This window comes from Etheostoma cragini, chromosome 3, assembly GCF_013103735.1.
Source record: "Etheostoma cragini isolate CJK2018 chromosome 3, CSU_Ecrag_1.0, whole genome shotgun sequence".
Lineage (NCBI taxonomy): Eukaryota > Metazoa > Chordata > Actinopteri > Perciformes > Percidae > Etheostoma > Etheostoma cragini.
In genome coordinates this window covers 30,135,068-30,153,493 of record NC_048409.1, presented here as the reverse complement: position 1 = coordinate 30,153,493, position 18,426 = coordinate 30,135,068, and the positions used below count along the sequence as shown (strand labels likewise).

General features: G+C 42.2%; 1 protein-coding gene and 1 pseudogene across 1 annotated transcript; one reads left to right on the top strand and one right to left on the bottom strand.

The window, feature by feature from the left end:
- Positions 1-2,419: 2,419 nt before the first annotated feature.
- LOC117939299 lies at positions 2,420-3,486 on the bottom strand (annotated as a pseudogene).
- A 6,697-nt stretch (positions 3,487-10,183) lies between these two features.
- On the top strand, positions 10,184-11,110 carry LOC117939436 (olfactory receptor 1-like). The gene has a single exon (XM_034864785.1). It carries the CDS (start codon positions 10,184-10,186, stop codon positions 11,108-11,110), a length of 927 nt encoding a protein of 308 aa, XP_034720676.1.
- Positions 11,111-18,426: the final 7,316 nt, after the last annotated feature.

Genomic DNA, 18,426 nt, shown 5'->3' with positions numbered 1-18,426 from the left:
TACGCCTCGATATCCTGTCCATAAATATTACAAACAGGATTGGTGACAAAGCGCAGCCCTGGCGGAGGCCAACCCTCATCTGGAACGAGTCTGCTTACTGCCGAGAACCCGGAACCTCTCGCTTTGGTCATCCAGAGATGACCCTGAGAAAAGACCCCCTCACCCCATACTCCCGCAGCACCTCCCACAGTGTCTCCCAAAGTACCCAGTCATACGCCTTCTCCAGATCCACCAAACGCATTGAAACCAGTTGTGCAGACTCCCAGGCTCTCTCTAGGATCCTTGCAAGAGTGAGGATCTGATCCATATTTCCACGACCAGGACGGAATCTCCATTGTTCCTTGTCAACCCGATGTTTGACTATCTGCCCTTGGAGTACACCTTACCAGGGAGGCTGAGAAGTGGGATTCCCCTGTAATTGGCACACACCCTCTGGTCCCCCTTTTTTAATAGGGGAACCACCACCCTGTTTTGTCTCTCCTTAGGCACTGTTCCAGACCTCCATGCAATGTTAAAGATGCGTGTCAACCAAGACAGCCCCTCCACACCCAGAGCTTTCAGCATTTCTGATCTCATCAATCCCTGGGGCTTTGCCGCTGTGGAGTTGTTTGACTACCTCAGTGACCTCCACCAGGGAAATTGACGACAATCGCCCATCATCCTCCTGCTCTGCCTTTATCACAGAGGACGTGTTGGTCGGATTTAGGAGTTCCTCAAAGTGCTCCTTTCACCGCTCTATTACAGTGCGTTGTGGACCTCAGTTTAGGTCCACAACGTCCTATCATTACTGTCTACAGCTTGGATGGTTCCCTGCTTCCTTCTCCTGAGGTGGCGAACGGTTTTCCAGAAGCACCTTGGTGCCGACCGAAAGTCCTTCTCCATGTCTTCTCCAAACTTCTCCCACACCCGCTGCTTTGCCTCTGTCACAGCAGAGGCTGCAGCCCTTCAGGTCCGTTGATACCTTGCAACTGCCTCCGGCGTCCTCGGGATAACATATCCTGGAAAGAACTATTGAGTCCCCTACTGGAGCCCCATACAGGACTCCATTCAAGGTCTCCAAGAAGGCCGAATACTCCAAACTCTTGTTTGGTCCATACACACATACAACGGTCAGAGTCCCCCACCCCCATCACCCGCAGGCATAGGGAGGCGACCCTCTCGTCCACAGGGGTAAAATCCAACACAGCTGCACTCAGCCGGGGGGGTTGTCAGTATCCCCACACCCACCAAGCGCCTCACACCCTGGGTGTGAGACCTACAGGTTTTCTATAGAGGCTCTGACACAATGCCCCCAGCCTCGGCAGGGATTCTTTATAGAGAAACATGTACTGGGGTGCTCTATAGAGAAACCTGTTGTGGGGGCTCTATAGAGAAACCTGTTGTGGGGGCTCTATAGATAAACCTGTAGGGGGGGCTCTTTAGAGAAACTTTTAGGGGGGCTCAATAGAGAAACCTAGGGGGGCTTTATAGTTTAATTGTGCTGAAAGCAATGCTACATTCTCTTATTCTCAACAGAGAACAGGGGCAACAGTGGGCCACCTACTGCAGATATATCGTGGCTGCAGAGTCACTGTGCTTACATCTTGCATGTTAAATGTTGAACCCTGGTGGGACCTGTAGAGCCCCCAGTACAGGTTTCTCTGTAGAGCCCCCGTACAGGTTTCTCTATAGAGCTCCCTCCTCCATGTTACTCCACTCTGGCGTGACTTATGAGCCACCGATGGCTGTGACCACGCATCAGGATTTGACTCCCCGGGATGGAGAACGGGCTGAAGCCAACCTGTACTGTTCATAAATAATATAAATATAAATATAATGTCATATTCCAACACTATGAACTCTAACAGCAGTTCAGTGTTCTTAACAGTTTTGTATTTTATTGAGTTTTGCTATCCAGTCTGTAGTTGTTTTGTTCAATTTCAATTCAATTCAATTTTATTTATAGTATCAATTCATAACAAGAGTTATCTCAAGACACTTTACAGATAGAGTAGGTCTTGACCACACTCCAGAATTTACAAGGACCAAACAGTTCTAGTAGTTTCCTACTAGTTGTTATAAGCTATTTTTACATTTCAAATACACTAAGTGAAATTCCCCCCAAAGAAATAATCATTCGGTACCACTAGATCATGTCCTTTCCATATTTATTAGTTAATTACAGACATTTTATTTAATTAAACTACAATGAATGTTAACTAGTAATAGTAGCCGAAGATAGTCAGGAATTCTTACATTTTGCAGGACAAGTCAACATTTACAACAAAATATGTCTTATGACAATATATTTTTACATGTATTCCATATTAAATCCATTATAATTCCATTTATGGAATAAAATTTGTTGCAGTACCACAGATTACAGTGACAGGACCACGCGTGACTGAAAATATTCATGTGAGAAAAAGGCTGAAAGCAGAGGGACAAACCAAGGATGATATTACACAATTCATGTATCGTATTTTTGTTAGTTAGAAAGCCTTATCAATAATAATTCAGTGATTATTTTCTTACTACATCTGTATCGTTTCACTGCGACAGGCAAACATCTTATAACAAAGGACAAGTTTACATGCATTGCGTAGTTTTGTCATTTGCAATCCATAAATGAGAGGGTTCAGAAGAGGCTGTATGAGGAGGAAATACAGCGAAAAAATTATGCGAAACACGCTGGGTACACGGGTCGTATCAAATCTACTCTGGAGTATTTCAAAGCAACACCCAAAAGAAAAGTTTAGGAGAGAAGCGAGGTGGGGTGTGCAGGTACTGACAGCTTTCTGTCTCGTCTGCTTAGAACCAGAAAAACACACTTTAAGGATTTAAGGTGTAGAGGATTAAAATCAAGGGGATCAAAATGGAGAAAGCAATGGAAAAAAGACCATAAATGTTATTCACTGTGATGTCTGAACAGGCCAATTTAACAACAAGGTAGTTATCACAATACACACTGTTTATAATGTTTCCACAGAGAGTCAAACGCATGTTCAAGGATAAAGTAATTAAGAATCTCACACAACAGTACAACCATATCACAATAATTAGGATAACAGCTTTGTTAGATGTCATATGAGTGTGATACTGCAGAGGATAACAGATAGCAAGATATCTGTCATAAGACATGATGGCCAAGTTACTAAATTCCACATTTGCATAGGTATACACACAATAAATCTGCAAGAAGCAGAAGGGAGCAGAAACAGTGTGATTGTCAGAGAGGATCTGAACCAGAAGGAATGGAAACAACCCTGTACTACCATACAGTTCATTTACAAACAGGCTGACCAGAAAAAGGTACATAGGTTCATGTAAGCTCCTGTTCACACAGATAACCACAATCAGCAGCACATTGGCAATGACAATAAGAATGTATAACATGACAGTTAACATAAAATACAAGTATCTCAAAGTCTGTACATGTACATAAGAACTAAGAATAAAGTAAGATAAAGTTGAATTTGCCATAATTCTTGTCTTATGTGTGCAAAACGCAATTGCAAAAACAGGTTTGCGTCTCATTGCTTCATATTTTTCAACCCCAAATTAATCATTTGTTTCACTTAATCACATTGCTTTATATAACACAGGGAGTATTTTCAGATTTTCTGAGCTTTTCACTTACAATACTGTCAACCTCCCAGTTTTTTTCTTTGGTAATGTTCAAACATACAGTCCAAAATCAATCCAACTACTTTCTGAAAATAAAGAAAGTTGCACCAATTATGCATTAGCTATTAACAACTAAGCCAGCATGCCTGAACACCCTCCTTCCAAAAGAGAGTAAGATTGCTAACCTCGTTACAGACAACTACCACACAGTACCAACGTTGCAAACTGGGCCACTGGGCCATCTGCAGCTTTCTCCTCCTTCTTTATACACCAACACTGATGAACGACAACCACTTCAGCCACGGGAGAGGGGCACCTGGAGACCACAAGAAAGTGCTGGAAGAAAACACAATACCACGGCTCGTTTCAAAAGCTTGACTATCACCAGAAGCAGTTTTTCAAGCAACAATTGTGATGTATATTTTCATAATCATCATTTCTTGTTTGTCACATCAAATTAAGACAATTTTAAAATACTATTTCAGTGAAATGTAATCCCATTATCTCCTTCCACCTGTGCAAGATTCATCATGAAGCAGACTGCGGCTGTCAGACCGGGGTCATCGCTTTGTTCCCACAAATATTTCCCCCCTCATTAGGCCCTATGCATAGAACCTTTTATTAAATGACGCAGTAATGCTGATCATCTTGGTTTAGGGGTTAGGGTTAGGACTGGATTAGGACTGAGGGAACATACGTGTTCCTGTCAGACCAGCACATACAAATAGAGTCACCAGGTGAAATGACACTGGCACTTCAGAATCCAGTCTTGGCAAAATGACACCACTGCTCATAACATCTTGACAGAAACAGACTCAGCATGACCAATCAAGGAAGGGCTACAACAGCATCTTGATCTTCTGCACAAAGAAGGGCTACAAAAGCACCTTGATCTCCTGCACAAAGGCTGGCTACAACATCACCTTGATCTTCTGCACAAAGTAGGGCTACAACAGCACCTTGATCTCCTGCACAAAGGAGGGCAATAGAGTGCGGATCGGGCCGGATTTTTCTGTCCGAGCCCGGCCCGCGTCCGACAGAGCAGTAACCGAACCCGACCCGAGCCCGACAGGCATTAAGATATTTATGTCCGAGCCCGACCCTAGCCCGACACAGTTAAAATCGCATTTGTTTCTCATACTAATGACACATGTATGTTTGTGTGAAAAGCCGCTTTTATTAACATCATATGTGGGGGATTATGTTAGTAAATCTGAGTAAAATAAATACCTTGCTTAACCTGTATTGATAAGCCGCCCCAATAAGAGATGCGGTAACAAAAAAATGTTCAATGCCTTATCGCGCTGATGTGACCGAGCCCGACCCGAACCCAAGCATCCTTTCTAAAAATCTGTTCGAACCCGGCCCGGCCCGTCGGGTACCGTCGGGTCCCGTCGGGCTCGGGTCGGGTATCCATCCTCTAGAGGGCAACAACATCACCTTGATCTTCTGCACAAAGGTTTCCAACATCACCTTGATCTTCTGCACAAAGGTCTACAACACCATCTTGATCTTCTGCACAAAGGAGGGCTACAACAGCACCTTGATCTTCTGCACAAAAGGTTCCAACAGCACCTTGATCTTCTGCACAAAGGTCTACAACAGAATCTTGATCTATTGCACAAAGGAGGGCTACAACAGCACCTTGATCTTCTGACAAAGGAGATCTACAACAGCACCTTGATCTTCTGCACAAAGGGCTGCAACAGCATCTTGATGTTCTGCGCAATTTCTCCTAGGCCTGGGCTTTAGACTAAGTTACTATTAAACATAGTTGAGCTTAAACATAGAAAAAACTATCTACTATCTATCTTGGCTTAAACAACAGCACCACAGGTAAGTCAACAAACCTGTGAAGGGCGTTTTACGCCATCTAAAAAAAACATCAAGTTGGAAATCACATACAACTCTGGCTCAAGATGCTGGACTTAGTTACAGAACCTAGCTCCCTACATGGTTGTGATGTCAGGGGTCACCTCACCAACCAAGTATTTTCAAAACAGGACAAACACCAACTCTCCGCATGACTCTTCATGAAGAAATTAGCAAGTCCATCTTTCAAGTCTAAACTTTAAAAAAACAATCTGCTTGTTGGACCAAACAACAAGCAATTTCAAATAAAGGTTTTGTCTTATCCTACATGCAGGCCAGATCAAAATCTGAGAAGGACCAGGTTTAGCCCTCGGGCCTTGAGTTTGACATATCTGCTTTAATTCAGATTCAGATTTCTAAATGTGATCCACCAGCCGTGGATCCAGCTGAGAGGTTCTGGGTAGAAGGGGCCGACAAGTGGAGTGGACCAGTCCCTTGTGGTCTGGCCCAACACAGTCTGCACACTTCTTCTACAATTTTCAGGGTGGGTTCAGAAAGAAACGCTGAAGAATTTAACCGGGGGAGGGGGAAGGGGGGGGGTTAACACGCTGAGTTCAGTTTTAGTTTTGAATTTGTGTAAATATTTCAAAACACTTCTGCAGAATTCTCAGAAACGTCATGTGACCCTGCTGATTCTAGAAATTCTTTTAATATTTGCAGCGTTCAACCCAACAGTGGCCTCTGATTCTACACCTAATTATGAATATTATATTTCAAAAAGTCAAAAGTCATAAAAAGTCATACATTTTTTTAATGAGTCTGTCCATCCTGAGGTTGTGACAGAGCGGTCTGATGGGAGGCCATTCCCCCCAGTCTCTGTGTTGTGATGGGAGGTCATTACCCCCCCCCCCCCCCCCCAGTCTCTGAGGAGCGTGCTGATTGGTCCCCCTGGCCAGCAGCTCTGATTGTAATTATCTTCAGAGGGAAGGAGTGGAGACTGTGGCGAAGGTGAAGAGACCTCAGGGACCAGAGGTCTGTTGACAGGCTGGAATGACCTTTGACCTCAGGGACTTCATCAGTGAGCTGCAGTGATGTAACGTCTCCTAACACCTGGAGAGGTTGCATCACTCACACATCAACTCAACTTACTTTGTCAAGTAGCATCGCCTCAACTTTAAAGCTCCATGTTAGAAACTCTGTCTGGAAACAAATGGCCGTAGATTTAAAACAAGAAATCTTGTTATTATTCAAATAGTCTCTCGTATTAAATGAATCGCCAACTATTGGGATTATTGATAAATCGTTTTGAGTAATTTTTTATGGAAAATAAGGTCTGGAGTCCCTGTTAGATGAGTCGTGTTGAGCGAGTTTCTTCCCTCCTCTGTGACGGTAAACTGAAAAATGTCAAAACAAAACGTCTTGGGCTTTTGGTCCTGATGCATATTTTTATGACATTGTAGACAAATTGGTGATTTAAAAAAATAATAAACAAAATAATCGACAAAAAAGATTTAATCCTGAGTTGGGAGCTAGATGTGTGGTCTCTGCTGAGTTTCTGTCCGGTCCCGTGTTGTATTATAAACCAGGTTTAGCATCAGGAACAGCAACGTTTCTCCACCAGGTGGTGCTGTGTTTATGCATTTTGGAGTATTTCATTAAATCATTGTAACTATCCTCAGTTTCCGCCTCTGTGTTTTGGGTCCACCATTTGCCAACTGTCCGTAACATTTAAAGGACAGCTAGAGACATGAAAGGGGGGAGAGGGGGGGGAAAGACATGCAGCAAAGGGTCGCAGGTCGGAGTCGAACCCTCGGCCGCTGCACCGAGTAGTAAACCTCAATTGAGCTCCCAGATGTTAGGCTGCCACTGCAGCTACTGATGGGGAGAAGGCACCGCGGGCGGACTCTGGCACAATGTGGGACGGCAGCACGAGGTCCTTAAAACAGGACCGATTATTTTCTGAAGTCTGAGCCCCACGGTGGACGTGTTGACGTATGAAAGCTTTTAACATCAGTTTAGATAAGGAGATCAGAGCATATCCGGCTTTTCTCCGCCCTCTTTTGTTCAGCAATGTATTACCTCCTCAGTTGAGGTCAACCACATCCCACTTTGACTACACACACTTGGATCGTTCCCTGTGTCCCCTCCTGAGTGGTGTTTGGGGTCCAGTATCACCCTGGTGTTGACGGAAAGTCCTTCTCCATGGCTTCTCTGAACTTCTCCCACCCCCGCTGCTTTGCCTCTTTCACGGCGGAGGCTGCATCCCCTCGGTACCTTGCAGCGGCCTCCAGAAGGACTCCTTCAGTTGAGCGGCTTCCCTGACCACCGGGCTCTACTGCTGTGTTCAAGGGTTACCGCCCCTTGAGATACCAAAGACCTTTAGACCACAACTCCCTGTCGCAGCTTCAGCAATGGAAGCTTTGAACATCGCCCCCTTGAGTTCAATCACCCCAACCTCCACAGGGATGCCAGAGATGTGTCAGACAGGGGCCTGCTTCAGACGTTCTCAGGTGGACCACGCCTTCTTGCTTGAAAGACTTGAGCACAGGGTTGGGATCTCTGGGACCCTGGACTGGTTCTCCTCTTATCTTACAGATGGAGGTTCTCTGTGTCAATTGGTTCCTAGTTTGCTGAAACTGCTGCCCATTCTTGTGGGGTGCCGCAAGGGTTCTGTGTTAGCTCCAATTTAATTTGCGTTGTATATGCTTCCCCTAGGCCACATGATTAGGCTATTTGGAAATATCGGTCATCATTTCTATGCTGATGATATCCAGCTGTATGTTTCTTTTAATCTGGAAGAGACTAACAAAGTGTCAGTGCTATTCAAAGGTTTTTCTTCCATTAGGGACTGGATGGCCAACAATTTCTTGCAGCTTAATGAAGATAAGACCAAACCTTTATTGTTACTCCAGATACTGCAGCCTCCCAGGTTGTTCAGGTTCTGGGGTCCCTTTCTTTAGCGGTACAGTCCGAACTCTGAAATCTTGGTGTAATATTTGATCAGAATGTTTTTGACCAACATATGAAATCATTAACCTGCAGGTTTCTTTCAGCTAAACTTAGAGTTACTGCAACTCCGTTTTCCCCTATCTCAGCAAGTCCTCCCAGACAGTCCCAATGATTGATTTTATAATCGTTTCATCTGATCTGAGAACGCATGTTTTGGACACTCGGGTGAAAAGAGGGGCGGAGCTGTCAACTGATCACCATCTGGTGGTGAAATGGGTCAGGGGATGGGGGAGGACTCTGGACAGACATGGTAAGCACAAACTGGTAGTGCAGGTAAACTGGGAACGTCTGGAGGAGGCCCCTGTCCGACGGACTTTCAACTCACACCTCCCTCTGAGCTTATCGTGCATCCCTGTGGAGGCTGGGGACATTGAACCTGAGTGGACAATATTCAAAGTTTCCATTGCTGAAGCTGCAGCAGGGTGCTGTTGTCTAAGGGTCTTAGGTGCCTCAAGGGCCCACAAACACCCTGGTGGACACCGGTGGTCAGGGAAGCCGTCCGACTGAAGAAGGAGTCTTTCCAGGATATGTTATTCCAGTGGACTCAGGAGGCAGTCGTAAGATACCGACGGGCCCGTAGGGCTGGAGCATCTGCCGTGACAGAGGCAAAGCAGCGGGTGTGGGAGAAGTTTGGAGAAGACATGGAGAAGGACTTTCTGTCGGCACTAATGTGCTTCTGGAAAAGTGTTTGCCACCTCAGGGGGGGAAGGGGGGAATCATCCAAGCTCCTAAATCCAGCTGACACATCATCTGTGGTAGAGGCAGACCTGGAGGATGATGGGGGATTGTCGTGAGTTACCCTGGTGGAAGTCGTTGAGGTAGTCAAACAACTCCACAGTGGCAAAGCCCCAGGGATTGATGAGATCCGTCCTGGAGGATGATGGGTGATTGTCAGGGACTAGGTGGAGAGATTATATCTCAAACCTGGCCTGAGAACGCCTCGGGACCCCCCAGTCGGAGCTGGTTGATGTGGCTAAAGAAAGGGAAGTTTGGGGTCCCCCGCTGGAGCTGTTGCCCCAAGACCCAATACCGGATTAACGGCTGAAGATGGATAGATATTGAATTGCAGCTTTTTGTATAAAAGTTTGTATATATAGAAAAACTGTATGATTAAATCAATTCATACTTCTTTATCTTTTTGTTTAACTGATCTATGATGTTTTTTAACACGCTAAGAGTAGAAGTTGAGACGTCAGTTAGATGTGTCCCGGGATGATGAGGCCAGACTGCTGACGTGCCCCCCCTCTGACTAGAAGACTTTAAAAGAAGCTGACGCAGAGTTTCATCTCAGTTTTAGAGCAGTGACAGCAGATGGATGGTAAGTGTGGGGAGAGTGTTTTATAGTGATAATTGATGTCTTTACTTTCTGCAGGCTGAATACGGCGTGTGTGTTAATGCTGTGAGTCCAGGATGAGCAGTAATGTAACATCTAAACTAGTTTGCTTTCTGTGAATCTTTAACAAAATGTAACATTATCAACTTTTCATCCTGTGCTAACTGAACTGTGTTCTATCATTTCTAACATTAATGTTGTATTGACTCTGAATAAGGTAGCTGGTAAGTGTGGAGAGTGTGTTATTGTGATAATTGATGTCTTTACTGTCTGCAGGCTGAATACTGCGTGTGTGTTAATGCTGTGATTCTATGATAAGAGTACATTTGACATTTAAACTATTTTGATTTCTGCAGATCTACAAAGTGTAACTTTGTTCATGCTGTGCAAAGCTGAAAGGTTGTGTTGGGAAACAAACTAATTATGAAAAACTCTACACAGGTTTCATATTTTATTTTGGGAGCATACTTTTATATTGGGCTCTTTAAATACTTACTGTTTCTGATATTGATGTGTTTTTATGCTTTAACAGTGTGTGCCAATGTGTTGCTGATTGTGGTTATCTGTGTGAACAGGAGCTTACATGAACCTATGTACCTTTTTCTGGTCAGCCTGTTTGTAAATGAACTGTATGGTAGTACAGGGTTGTTTCCATTCCTTCTGGTTCAGATCCTCTCTGACATTCACACGGTTTCTGCTCCCTTCTGTTTCCTGCAGATTTATCATGTGTTTACATATGGAACTATTCAATATATTAACTTAGCTGTGATGTCTTATGACAGATATCTTGCTATCTGTTTTCCTCTGCAGTATCACACTCGTATGACTTCCTCCAAAGTTGCCGTGCTTATTGCTCTAACATGGTTGTTCCCATTGACTGAAGTTGTTGTCACAGTATTACTGAGTTCCTCTCTGCAGCTGTGTGGGAACGTCATTAACAAAGTCTACTGTGATAACTACTCTGTAGTCAAACTGGCCTGCTCTGAGGCCACGGTCAACAACATTCATGGACTCATAACCATTTGTCTTGTAATCTTTGTTCCTCTCAGTTTAATCCTCTACACCTACATGAGGATCCTTAAAGTGTGTTTTTCTGGTTCTAAGCAGACGAGACAGAAAGCTGTCAGTACCTGCACACCCCACCTCGCTTCCACAATCAACTTCATCCTCGGTTCGTTCTTTGAAATAGTTCAGAGCAGGTTTGATATGAGCAGAGTTCCTATGATCTTGCGGATTTTTTTGTCATTATACTTTGGGATCTGCCAATCGCTCTTTAACCCTTTAATATATGGACTACAGATGTCTAAAATACGTAGGTCATGTAAAAGTCTTATCTTTTGTAAAATGTAGACTGATGTTAAAGAGTGAACTGCTGGTTGCAACCCCTGTCAATGAAATGTGCTGGTTTTCAATAAAAAATAAAATGCAGTTTCACATTCTCTTTGTCCGTTAATGTTGCCATATATGTGCCTGAAGCATTAACACATAACCATAACAGCTGGAGTATTCATCAAAAGTATGTCAACACACCTCTACACTCTGCTCATAAAACAATGAGCATTTCTCAAAAAACTAAAAGAATTAAAATAACTTATGTGTTCTCAAGATATAATGTGTATTATGTTTTGTGTGTTTATCTGGTAAAGTCGGATCAAAACATGTCAGATTTGTTATTTTTTTAATTTATGATCAGTAATTTTAGTATTACGGTTTATTGACTTCCATAGATGTTTGGCTTAGGTCATACTGATCATACTGATATAAAGATTTGGAAGACACTGAGGACCTTTCTAAAGAAAAAGTGATGTTTTTTTAACTAAATATAATGCTATTGTAACTAATCTTGGACCATTATTATTACTACATATGTTTCTAAAACATGGAAATGATAGAAAATAAAAAAACAGTCATAAAGCTTAAAGAGAAAACTTCCTCTGGGACCAACTCCGATCATCAGATGTGAGAGAAGTTTTTGTTTTGTTTAGAAAGTAGAGCCAATGGGCATCTGAGAAACGTTGGCCTATGTTGGGAACCAGGGCAGGTAAATATAATGGACTGTTCTCAAATAGCGCTCTTCTCATCATTCAGTGTCTTGCCCAAGGACACTTGGAGATGGGACTGCAGGACCAGGGATCGAACCACCAACCTTCCGATTGGCAAGTGACCGCTCTACCACTGACCATTACCATTACGTCTGGGGAGGCCTTGTGGGCCCTTGTGCAGAATCTCAACCCTAGGCTCGACACGTACCTGCAGTCCCATGTCCAAGTGTCCTTGGGCAAGACACTGAACCCCGAGTGGCCCCCGATGCTGCTCCATCGGAGCTTAGGTGCGTGTGAGTGTGTATGTGATAAGCAGGTGTGTAGAGGTGTGTGTGTGTGTGTATCTGAAGAGCAGGTGTATATATGTGTGTGAGTGTGTATCTGATGAACAGATGTGTAGATGTGTGTGAGTGTGTATCTGATGAGCAGGTGGCACCTTGTACAGCAGCCTCGGCCACAGTGTATGAATGTGTGTGGATGGTGACTGGTTTCTGGACTATGGAAAAACTAAGACTAGAAAGGCGCTTTATAAAAACAGTTCGTTTACACAACACTGCACCCAGGTCGTGAAGAATGTTATCAGAATCCCTTTGTGCTACAGGTAGCCTCCAGGACATGAACTTAACTGATGATGTAATCCGGTTAAGTTGCATCAACACATCCTCACTCCCATCTTGTAAAATACGGACGCTTGGTCAAGTGCCTTTGTCGTTGTTAATGATGCTAAAAGTCTCCGTTAGCGTCATATAATTTCAATTCAATTCAATTCAATTTTATTTATAGTATCAATTCAAAACAAGAGTTATCTCAAGACACTATACAGATAGACCACACTCCAGAATTTACAAGAACCCAACAGTTCTAGTAGTCTCCTCCAGAGCAAGCAACAGTGCGACAGTGGCGAGGAAAAACTTCCTTTTAGGCAGAAACCTCGGTCAGACCCAGACCCAGACCCAGACCCAGGCTTTTGGTAGGCGGTGTCTGACGGGCCGGTTGGGGTTAGAATGAAGAGTGGCAATAACAAAAATAGAAAAAATAGTAGTTTGTAGCAGTTCTTTGTAGTAGTTCATGGCATAGCAGGACGCTGTGCGGCATTACAAGGCACAGCAGGATGTAGCAGGACGTAGCAGGACGTAGCAGGATGTAGCAGGATGTAGCAGGACGTAGCAGGACGTAGCAGGATGTAGCAGGACGTAGCAGGACGTAGCAGGACGTAGCAGGACGTAGCAGGATGTAGCAGGGCGTAGCAGGACGTAGCAGGACGTAGCAGGGCACTGCAGTGTAGCAGTAGAACATGGCATCACAGAACGTGGAGCGGGACCAAGGCGACAGCTGCTACCCTGATTTTGGAGCCTCTCTGATCCAAGGGAACATTCTGGGGAAAAAGAACATAAGGACTCTGGGGAATGACTCCCCAGAGCTAGGTTAGTAACTAGGTTAGTAACTAGGCTAGTAACTAGGTTAGTAACTAGGGTAGTAACTAGGTTAGTAACAAGCATTTCTGGGACATGGATGCACATAAATGGAAAGATGGAAAGATAGAGGAGAGAGGAGAGAGGAGTATCAAAATAACTCCCCAGTTGTCTAAAACTATTATTACAGCAAAACCAAGAGAGACAAGGTAAAGAGAGCTCCAGCCCGGTCGGGCTAGAACTCTCCCCAACCGGATCGGGCTGTATGCCAAGTCTCCCTTTAGTTTTATTATATTCTTGATTATATGATAGATAAATCTGAAAACTATGTGACTAACTACTACTCCCTAACAATATTCGATTCTATGCCCTAACTATAAGCTTTATCAAAAAGGAAAGTCTTAAGCCTACTCTTAAATGTGGAGACATACGTATATATATATATATATATATATATATATATATATATATATATAGATATAACACGCTTGGTCGTCTCCGTTAGCGTCATATAACACGCTTGGTCGTCTCCGTTAGCTTCATATAACACGCTTGGTTGTCTCCTTTAGCTAAGGTGACCAGATTTCTCAGACAAAATCCGGGGACATTTTCAGCTCAGAATCGTATTTACCTCCAAAACAAGTAATGTTTTCACCTTTGTAAAACTTAAAACGGGGACACTAGACCTAGAGCTGTTCTCAGTAGGGACTGAGCCTCCCCGCCCCCCCAAAGGTCTGATCCTAGACCCACCCCTGCTGCTACTTCCTACTCCAAAAAAAGTCTTAATATTTCAAGATAGAAAGTCTTAATATTTCAAGAAAGAAAGTCCTAATAGTCCTAATTGTTTCAAGATAGAAAGTCCTAATAGTCCTAATTGTTTCAAGATAGAAAGTCTTACTATTTCAAGATACAAAGTCTCAATATTTCATAATGTTTTAATGTTTACTGAACTACTGACAGCTTTTGCTTAGAGACACTTGAAAATATATGATTTTCTCGCCTAACTTTTTACCCTCAAAAAAGTGCTGCAGTTTCCACATGCTTTGGCCCTCTGGGATGACCCTGAGGTCATTGGGAAGTTAACACTCTCAACTTGTTGTTTCTAGTGGCAGTGTGACACTAGGCCTTACTGACACAGAGCTACAGAGGTTAGAACACAGAATTTCTATTTCCGTCCAAGTAAATCATCTGAAAAATTAATAAAAAGCACTACTGTAAGCATATCACATGGGCTACATACGAAAATAGTACCCTGGCCACATGTCTCAACTTAAAACAGAAAAAATCCAGAACAAAATGACTTATATAATGGATTTTATATGAATGTATTTCTACAGATATGTCTGTGCGTTTGTCTTATTTCTTATTTCTAAAAATGCCAAGAAATGCTAAATACAAAGCTTCTGAAATACAAAAACACATCCACATCACTCACAGATATGTCTGAAAGAAGTACATACATAGATTTATAGAAATAAGTCATCATAATTTTATCAAATGTTGAAATGCCATCAGAAGGCCTTATTTTTGCTTTGAGACAGCTGGATGCATCACAGGGTAAGGTTTTTCTGGCCATGTCTGGTACCATTCAACTCGTCTTCTTATTGGCTACACAGGGATGCCAGTTTTATGACCTTATCTTATAAGTGGTCGGATCTACTGTCAATCTTTCCCACGTGGGCCAAATGGGGACTGTGCGATATCATTGGCTTAGCTTGAGGGTACAAACGATAAAGACCGAGAAATGATGCAATGATGCACTGCATCTAGATTTCTGAACGTCGAAACTTGCCCAGACACTACAAGATTGTGAGGGGACCAGCTAATTATGGATTACAAGGCTTGGATATTCTAATTCCTTGGAGTGTTTGCCATGTATGAAATCAACGTTTATGAATATCTTTCACCGCTGTGGATAAAGACACGAGGACAAAGGTAGGGATGCACGCTCGATTTAGACAGAAACGGTGCAGTGTTTCTTAACTTCATAACGTGATTATAACCGCTGTAAGTCACCTTATGCTTTGTGCCGGGGCTTGATGGAATCACAAGACTTTAAGCTTTCTAATGATGTGCTGCATGACCGTGTTGGTGACGATTTAATGCTTGCAATTCATGAACGAAAACACGTTGTGTAAAAACAGGTACCGGTTGAGGAACCGTGCTCTCAGAGAGGTATTGTTTCTGCAACAGCTCCTTGAGAATCGGTTGCAATAAAAACTATTGAGGACATATTTTCCTCTGACATTGATGCAGTATTAGACAAGATCGCTCCAGTCGGCAGAAACAAGCTACAATGTAAGTTAATGGGATAATTTTCCAGCTTGTATCTACGTTCATAAAAGTGTTTGTTTTGCTGCTAACAGACTCAGAATAATATTATAAGTGTCTGACAACATTATGGAAAGGATTTCTAAGGAGGTCAACGTTTCTGTTAAAGATAAAGATCCTTTTTATAACAGAAAAGTCAGCGAAATTGCGTTCGCTAAACCCACCAGACTCCATGTAAATAATCAGTGATTTTAGCATCGTAAAACACGGCTTTCTGAATCATCTCTGAGCAGCACTGGCTCTGGCTGCCTTGAGTTTTGTCAGTATTTTCTTTCTTTCATTCCAATTTCGGGTCTGTCAGTCACAGTGAAATCCGGGGACAATTTCGGGACAAATCCAGCCGGGGTCAGGTCGTCAAAACCGGGGACTGTCCGCGGAAACTGGGGACGTCTGGTCACCCTACCTTTAGCATCATAAAACACGCTTGGTCGTCTTCTTTAGCGTCATATAACACGCTTGGTCGGAACTATTGGCGTCCCTTTTGACGCTGTCAGGTTAAGGGAAAGGTCGTGGGTGGGCTTACAGTTCTGTGACACACTTTGAAATCAATTCTTTGAGGTACAGGAAGCCAGTGTAAAGACTTCAGAACTGGAGTGATGTGATCCAGTCTCTTGGTCTTAGTGAGGACTCGAGCAGCAGCGTTCTGGATCAGCTGCAGGTGTCTGATTGATTTTTTTAGGGAGACCTGTAAAGACCCCATTACAGTAGTAAAGTCTACTGAAGATGAAAGCATGGACACGTTTTTCCAAGTCCTGTTGACACATAAGTCCTTTAACCCTTGATATGTTCTTAAGGTGATAATAGGCTGACTTTGTAATTGTCTTAATGTGGCTGTTAAAATTCAGGTCTGAGTCCATGACTACAGCAAGATTTCTGTCTTTGTCTGTTGTTTTTAACGTTGTTGTTTGACGCTGACTGCAGACTTTTAATCGTTCCTCTTTTGCTCCAAAAACAACCACCTCAGTTTTTCCTTCATTTAATTTCAGAAAGTTCTGGCACATCCAGTCGTTAATTTGTTCGATGCACTTAGTCAGTTTTTGTATCGGACTATAGTCCCCTGGCGGTAAGGTTATGTAAATTTGTTTGTCGTCCGCATAACTATGGTAACTTATTTGGTTGTTCTCCATAATCTGGGCCAGTGGGAGTATGTAGATGTTAAACAGAAGAGGCCCCAGAATGGAGCCTTGCGGAACTCCGCACGTCATATTTGCATGCTCAGATGTATAATTACCAATTGACACAAAGTAATCCCAATTCTTTAAGTAGGATTCAAACCAGTTTAGTACTAAGCCAGAAAGGCCAATCCAGTTTTCCAATCGGTCTAGTAATATGTCGTGGTCAACCGTGTCAAATGCAGCACTGAGATCAAGTAATACTAAGACTGAAATTTTGCCATTATCTGTGTTAAGATGGATGTCATTAAAGACTTTGACAAGAGCCGTCTCAGTGCTGTGGTGTGGTCGGAAACCCGACTGAAAGGTATCAAAACTGTTGCTTAGTGGCAAGAAATCTAAATCTAAGTGTTAAATCTAAATGTTAAATGTAATTTGTTAAATCTAAATCTAAATTTTAAATGTTAAATCTAAATGTTTCTGGTGAAACTAAGTATTTTTATAACCTAACGTACCAAAATAAAAGCTTGAAGAGGTCAGTGTGTGTTTATAGTGTCAAATAACGAATAAAACCATCTCATCTGGGGAAATGGACTCTTGGACGTGGATTATCGTGGTGTTAACCTAAAATAATAATAACACGTTTGGAGAAACTGTATTTGAAGAGTACCTAACTGTAAGTAAAGAGTACTTTATTTTCTAGTGGCTACAGGTCATGAGTCCCGCACCCTTCACAAAAGTGACACTAAAAACTCAAAGTACTCTTTAAATACAGTTTCTTCAAATGAAGTTTCATTATTTTAGGTTAACATCACAATAATCCACGTCAAAGAGTCCATTTCCCCAGATGAGATGGTTTTATTCGTTATTTGACACTTTATACATACACTGACCTTCTCAAGCTTTTATTTTGGTTCTTCGGGTTATAAATATATTTAGTTTCCTCGAAAAAATTTAGATTGAACATTTAACATTAAAATTTACACTTAACTTTAGATTTAACATTTAGATTTAAGATTTAAGATTTAGCTTTAGATTGGTTCCAACACATCACCTTACCTACACTGTACAGGTTTTATACACCTTATGCATATTGATTTGTTTTCTTTAGTTCCTAACAGTGAAACAGTAAAAACATTTAACAATAAAAAAATTATAAACTCCAAAAGAAGAACTCTGCATGAATCTACTGTTGGTAATTTAAAGAAAAACTTTACTTTTTTTCCTGCTTTTTAAAAGCAACCTTTTCATCTATTTTTTATTAAGACGCAGTTACACATGGTCACATTATATATATAATATAGTATATACTATAATAAAAGACTTTTTTCAGACTGAGGGGATGTAACCTGTCAGAGAGAAGCTGTGAAGCTCTGTCCTCAGTTCTCAGCTCCCAGTCCTCTAGTCTGAGAGAGCTGGATCTGAGTAACAATGACCTGCAGGATTCAGGAGTGGAGCTCTATTTTGCCATGAAACGTTATTTTGTTGTTGTTTGTTCAACGGCCAATTGTTCATAGTTTATGATCATTGTCTTTTTCCTCCGGGGGGGGGGTGTTGTTTCTCATTTTTTAAAAACAAAGAATGTGTCAAAAAGAAGAAGAATGTATTTAGTATTAAATTAATATTTGAATGTTTTCCAGCACATTGACATTTCTTTCCCTTTTATTAAAACAAATGTTTTTTCTATCTATCTATATATATATATATATATATATATATATACAGTGGGTACGGAAAGTATTCAGACCCCTTTAAATTTTTCACTCTTT

What these genes read in the sequence shown, in the direction of transcription:
- LOC117939436 (XM_034864785.1), top strand. Translation starts at nt 10,184, where the DNA reads ATGAAAAACTCTACACAGGTTTCATATTTTATTTTGGGAGCATACTTT.